Source organism: Heliangelus exortis, chromosome 23 (assembly GCF_036169615.1).
Source record: "Heliangelus exortis chromosome 23, bHelExo1.hap1, whole genome shotgun sequence".
Taxonomy (NCBI): Eukaryota; Metazoa; Chordata; class Aves; order Apodiformes; family Trochilidae; genus Heliangelus; species Heliangelus exortis.
Window position 1 is genome coordinate 2,433,207 of NC_092444.1, and position 6,137 is coordinate 2,439,343.

At 50.7% G+C, this 6,137-nt stretch overlaps 1 protein-coding gene across 1 annotated transcript; it reads left to right on the forward strand.

Annotated features, from left to right (window-relative positions):
• The first annotated feature begins 315 nt into the window (after positions 1-315).
• On the forward strand, positions 316-5,888 carry DDOST (dolichyl-diphosphooligosaccharide--protein glycosyltransferase non-catalytic subunit). Its single transcript, XM_071766792.1, has 11 exons — positions 316-485; positions 1,094-1,204; positions 1,457-1,543; positions 1,877-1,980; positions 2,885-2,979; positions 3,325-3,418; positions 4,279-4,427; positions 4,718-4,865; positions 4,996-5,116; positions 5,214-5,320; positions 5,445-5,888. Exons 1-11 carry the CDS (start codon positions 347-349, stop codon positions 5,592-5,594), a joined length of 1,305 nt encoding a protein of 434 aa, XP_071622893.1. The 5' UTR covers positions 316-346; the 3' UTR covers positions 5,595-5,888.
• Positions 5,889-6,137: the final 249 nt, after the last annotated feature.

Consider the following 6,137-nt stretch of genomic DNA (forward strand, 5'->3'; position numbering starts at 1 on the left):
GCTCCACATCAAGGTGAGGAACAGGGGAGGGGACTGAGGGCGAGCTCGCTGTCGCCACATTCCCTTGCGCCCTGCAGCCCCTCTCCCCCCGCAATAAACCCGTCTGACACTGCTGGTTTTGAGGTCTTTTACTGGGATACGGCCGCTCCCGCTCGGGGCGCGGATCGGGGCTGAGCGCTCACTGCCCGCAGCGGTGGAGCCGCCATCTTGCTGCCCCTCAGCGGGGGTTCACGGCTGGCGGCGAGGAGCTGTCTGGTGCTGATTGGACGGCGTAGGCGCGGTACATGGCGCTGATTGGCTGCTCCTGCCCGTTCACTTCCGGGGTGGTTTGGCGCCGGTGAGCAAGATGGCGGCGGCCGCGCTCCGGCTGTGGGGGCTCCTGGTAGTGGCGGCGGCCGGGGCTGAGGGGGGACCCCGCACCCTGGTGCTGCTGGAGAACGGGAACCTGCGGGACACGCATTCGCTTTTCTTCCGCAGCCTGGCGGGTAGGGCTCGGGGAGGCTCCGGAGCCGGGATGAAGGAGGAGATTGGGGTTCTCTGGGGCTGAAGGGGGGTGGCTGGGGTCCCCTTGTGGGGCTGAGAGAGGAGAATGGGGCTGAGGGGGGTGTTTGGGGTCCCCTGGCCGGGCTGAGGGAGGAGATTGGGGTCCTCTGATCAAGCTGAAGCAAAAGAGTGGGTGTCGTAAGAGTGGGGTCCCCCGGCTGGGCTGAGGGAGGAGATTGTGGTCAGCTAATGGCGTGGTTTGAGCAGGTGCAGTTACTCGGAAGTGGGTTAATTGCAAAGTAAAATTACTCAAAAAAGAAAACTAATTCTGTCCAGAACACCTAGGTGGGCTGAGGAAGGAGACTGGGGTCCCCTGGGAGTGAAGGTGGTGGTGGTTGGGTTCCTTTGATCAGGTGCTCTCTGAAAGCCCCATGGCCACTTTTTCCAAAACACTTGGGGGGACTTTTGTTTCCCCAGTTTAACAAAAGTTTATTGGGGAAATAAGACTCAGCATCTTGCTGAGTAGTTGGAGACGTAGCTGTAGCTTTGCTGCTGCATGTGCCTGTTTTGTGAAATACAAAAATTGTCAATTTCTGTCTGGTGCCTGCAGACAGGGGCTTTGATCTCACTTTCCGCACGGCGGATGATGCTGGGCTGTCCCTGATCAAATATGGAGAATTTCTGTATGACAACTTGATCATCTTCTCACCATCCATTGAAGGTAAATACAGGAGGGGAAACTCCAATCCTCTTGGAGATTGCTGGCATTTGTCAGAGGGTTTTTTTTACTGCTTTGTGGATTTTAATGAAGCGTTGTGTTTTAGGTGTTATCCTTTGTGTTACAGATGCTTTCAGGCTTCTAACAGAGATTCTTTAATGCACAATAAAAATGATTTGGTGTTTTGCTGTGGTTATATTCTGGCATGGCATTCTTTCTGACAGTGAGTCTTGAATTTCTGGTGTGTACTTTCAGATTTTGGTGGAAATATCAACGTGGAGACTATCACTGCTTTCATTGATGGGGGTGGCAGTGTCCTTGTTGCTGCCAGCTCTGACATTGGTGAGTACAAATGCTCATCACAGCAAATTAGCTGCTTCTTGTTTCTGCAGAAAGCAAGCAGTTTATTCATCCTTTTCTGAGTTCCTCCAACAAAATGGTGGAAAAGCAGTTTCTTGTGAGCCTTAAAGGTGTTTGCTGTGAGGAAATGGGTGCTAAATATCCTTTATTGTTGTTTTGAATGCAAATTTACATGGGGCAGGTTGTCTTGCTCCTTGGGGTTCATCTTGCAGGGTGCCAGATTGGTGACTTTGAGCTGAATTTATGTTATTTTCAAAGCTGAGACTCATGTTGTGTCCCAGACATGCTGTGTAATAGGGAATTGTGTCCTTCCAGGTGATCCACTGAGAGAGCTGGGCAGTGAGTGTGGGATTGAGTTTGATGAGGAGAGAACAGCTGTCATTGACCATCACAACTATGACATATCTGACCCAGGCCAGGTAGATGGATTTGTTGGCACATTTTGGGTTTTGCTAATGAGAATTTAGGTGTAAAGATTTAGGGGTGAATCTTCTGTCCTTGTTGGCTGTTTTTGCTTCCATCCACTGTCTTTTCTCTCAGGTTCCTCCTACAAAAGTCTGCTTGACAGCATGACTTAACACTGCAAAGCTGGGTGTGTCTGGGGGTCTTTGCCCTCAAATCCACCTTTCTGAATTTCCTGGTGTGATGTTTCCACTGCCTTGGGTAGTTTCACCTCATCACCCTGTCCCAGTGTTACTGGCTTTAATTGCTGGGCCAGTGTCAAACCGTGACAGCAAAAGGACAAGACAGAAAATCACCTTTATCCTGGCCCAAACCAGGACACCCAGGCAGTGCCACCACCTTTAACAGGGGTTTAGAACCATTCTGAAGTGCAGGGGAAAATTCTGCCATGGTGAAGTGTGTCAGACACTGTGCAACAATTCTGATGTGGGAAGGGGGATTTTCAGTCCCAGAGATCAGAACAGAGATGTTCTTATTTCTTCATTGATTTTTCTCCCTAAGCATCATCCATTACTTTAAAATTAAAACCTGTATTAAAGGCTGAACTAAATATATTCTGCTAATTTTTATTTAAACTGTTGAGTGGATGTTGTCTTAGTTTTAGGGGATGTAAAACACTGTGGGTGTTACTGTCTTCATCAAAAGGAAGTTTACATTTTATGCATCAGCCTGCAGTTCATTTGATCATAATTCAGTTTTTTAAAATGCTACTTTTCTGCTTTTCTAATTCCATTGTAACACAGCTGCTGGGGTTTTAGTTGTCTGGAAAAACAAAGTTAACCTTAAAATAACCAGAGAAGGTGTTGCTGGCACCCACCTCGGGCTGTGCAGCACCTTCACCCCCAGCTCTCCCCTTTCCAGCACACGCTCATCGTCGCCGACGCCGAAAACCTCCTGAAGGCCCCCACCATTGTGGGGAAAGCAGCTCTGAACCCCATCCTTTTCCGAGGAGTTGGGTAAGGAGCCTGCAGGGTGGGAGGAAGAAGGGAGGTGAGGTGTGGAAGCAGCACCAAAAACTCAGGTGTTGCTGCGAGGTGAATGTAGGGCTGTGGCTCTGGAACAACCCATCTCTTGATTTCAGCTGGTGAAGAGAGGAAAATCTCCAAAACTGTTGATTTAGGAATGTTTCTTAGCATAAATTAGTGAAGCTTGAGTTAATGTCTTGAAGTGTTTCCTTTCTTGGTGTGTGCAGTTGTCTTGCCACATCTGAAGGGTGGGGAGGTTGAGGCTGGTGGCTGCACCTTCCTCTGGATGGGGGCTGGGGGTGTCTCCATGCTGCTCACCCTCTGTCTCCTTGCTAGGATGGTGGCTGATCCTGACAACCCACTGGTGCTGGATATCCTGACTGGCTCTTCCACCTCTTACTCCTTCTTCCCAGATAAGCCTATCACTCAGGTATGCTCAGTTACTTTTTTTTCTCTTCTGGGCTATACTTCTCCAATTTAGTCCCTTAAATTTCTGCAGTTCAGGGAAAAGTACTTGAGTGTTTAATCTCCTGATGGATTTTGAAAGTGTCAGGATGTTGTCTGTTTTCTGATGTTAGAATCACAGAATCCTAGAACTGGCTGGGTTGGAAGGGACCTCAGAGCTCATCAAGTCCAACCCTTGCTCCACTCCCCCCGTGGTTCCCAGCCCATGGCACTGAGTGCCACATCCAGGCTCTTTGGAAATATCTCCAGGGATGGAGAATCCACCCCTTCCCTGGGCAGCCCATTCCAATGGCTGAGCACCCTCTCCCTGGAGAAATTCTTTCTAATGTCCAACCTAAACCTCCCCTGGCACAACTTGAGACCTCTTGTGCCCTCTTGTCCTGCTGAGAGTTTCCTGGGAAAAGAGACCAACCCCCCCCTGGCTCCAACCTCCTTTCAGGGAGTTGTAGAGAGTGATGAGGTCTCCCCTGAGCCTCCTCTTCTCCAGCCTCAACACCCCCAGCTCCCTCAGCCTCTCCTCACAGGATCTGTGCTCCAGTCCTTTCACCCGCCCAGTTGCCTCCTTTGGACTCCTTTGTCCTGGGAATCTTCCTCCTTGCTTTCTCTTGGTGGAGAAGTGCCCAGTGTGAGGGGTGCTTTGGAATCAAGGTTGGATTAAGTCATAATCTCCTGGTTTCATTCCAGTTGGAGAAGCTGTGAATCCAGTACTGGTTATTCACAGCTTCTTGGCTTCTCCTTCACTACAGACTGTGCCAGACTGTTCCAGCCTGTAGCAAACCAGAGATTAACCCTCCTTTCCTCATCCCTAACCACTTTCCTGTTCAGTACCCCCACGCTGTTGGGAAGAACACCCTGCTGATTGCTGGACTCCAAGCCCGGAACAACGCCCGCGTTGTTTTCAGCGGCTCTTTGGACTTCTTTAGTGATGCCTTCTTCAATTCTGCTGTGCAGAAAGCTACTCCTGGCTCCAAGAGGTACGTTGGCTCCTCAGCTGAGGAATATCTGGGGAGCTGTTGAGTCAAGAAAGTCCTGGGAAATAGACAAGAAACATTTGTGTTGTCAGAAACAGCAGAAAGCTGGAATTAAATCAAGGGTGATGTGTTCCTTCAGCCTCAGGGATCAAAGTGCTTTGGGAATTCATTCCCTCCTTAAGCTCCAGCTCCCTGTTTGTTTCTTTCCCACCTGTGAACGGTTTAAATGATTTTTTTTTTTAATGTGGATTTTTTTTTTTAGCCACTTTTTCTCAGCCTTCCTTCACCCATAGGTACTCACAGACAGGTAATTACGAGCTGGCCGTGGCGTTGTCCCGCTGGGTGTTCAAGGAGGAGGGAGTGCTGCGTGTGGGAGCCGTGTCCCACCACCGCGTGGGGGAGCTCACGCCTCCCAACGCCTACACGGTCACCGATCTGGTGGTAAGGCCACCTGCTGGGAGCCGGCAGCAGGGACAGGAGGGGATGTGGATGCTGGGTTTGAACATTTAAACTGAAAAGGGGCCGAGGTTGATCTTCAGGCATCACTGATGAATTCCAAACTCCCTTCCAGGAGTACAGCATCGTAATTGAGAAGCTCTCTGATGGTGAGTGGGTCCCTTTTGATGGAGATGACATTCAGTTGGAGTTTGTCCGCATCGATCCCTTCGTCCGGACCTTCCTGCAGAGGAGTGGTGAGGAACACCCCTCACTCACCTCCCCAGCCCCACATTTGGGGTGGTTTTTTTTTTTTTTTTTCTCACCTCAGTGTCTCCTCTGTCCCTCCCTCAGGTGGCAAATACAGCGTTCGCTTCAAGCTGCCAGATGTCTATGGAGTGTTTCAGTTCAAAGTGGATTATAACAGGCTGGGTTACACCCACCTCTACTCCTCCACCCAGGTAAGGTTGGTGGGGAATTGACTGTGAAGGTGGTGATTGATTGTGAAGGTTCAGAGGTGACCTGATTGTGAAGCTTTGGTGAAGCTTTGTCACTCAGCTCTGGGCTGCTCTCTGCCCCCCTCAGGTGTCTGTGCGTCCCCTCCAGCACACCCAGTATGAACGGTTCATCCCCTCAGCTTATCCCTACTATGCTGGTGCCTTCTCCATGATGCTGGGGCTCTTCATGTTCAGCATTGTCTTCCTGCACATGAAGGAGAAGGAGAAATCCGACTGAGCTCCCTGTGGGAGGAGGAAAAGCTTTTTCCCCAGCGCCAGGCAGGGACGGGCAGCACGTGGGACCCTGGTTTGGAGCCCTGTGAGGACTGGGAGGTGCCAGGCACGCTGTTGGGGCTGTGTTTGGTCTGTTTATTTTTACACACGGGGGGATTACAAAGAAGGAAAATGAGATTTTTGGGGGGAAATGTGTCACTGGAAGCATCTGGAACCATGATGCTTCTGCTGGTGTTCTTGAGGAGCTGGTGGTGTTCATCTCACCCCACCTTTTCTGAATAAAGTCTTGTTCCTCTCACCCTGGCTTGAAATCAGCAAATTCACCTTACGGGGCTTTTGGCTGGGTCCCCCAGGTGGCACCTGGGGTTGTGTCCCCATGTCCCCTTTGCCAGCTCAGGGTGTTCTGTGGGGCTGGAGGTGAGGGGACTGTGGGATGGTGCTGAGCCTGGAGTACCCTGGAAAGGAAAAGAGGGGATCTGGGGTGTGAAGAGGGGCTTGGGGCACCCTAAAGAACTGGTCGAGGAGTCTGGGGTGCCCTCAGAGGCAC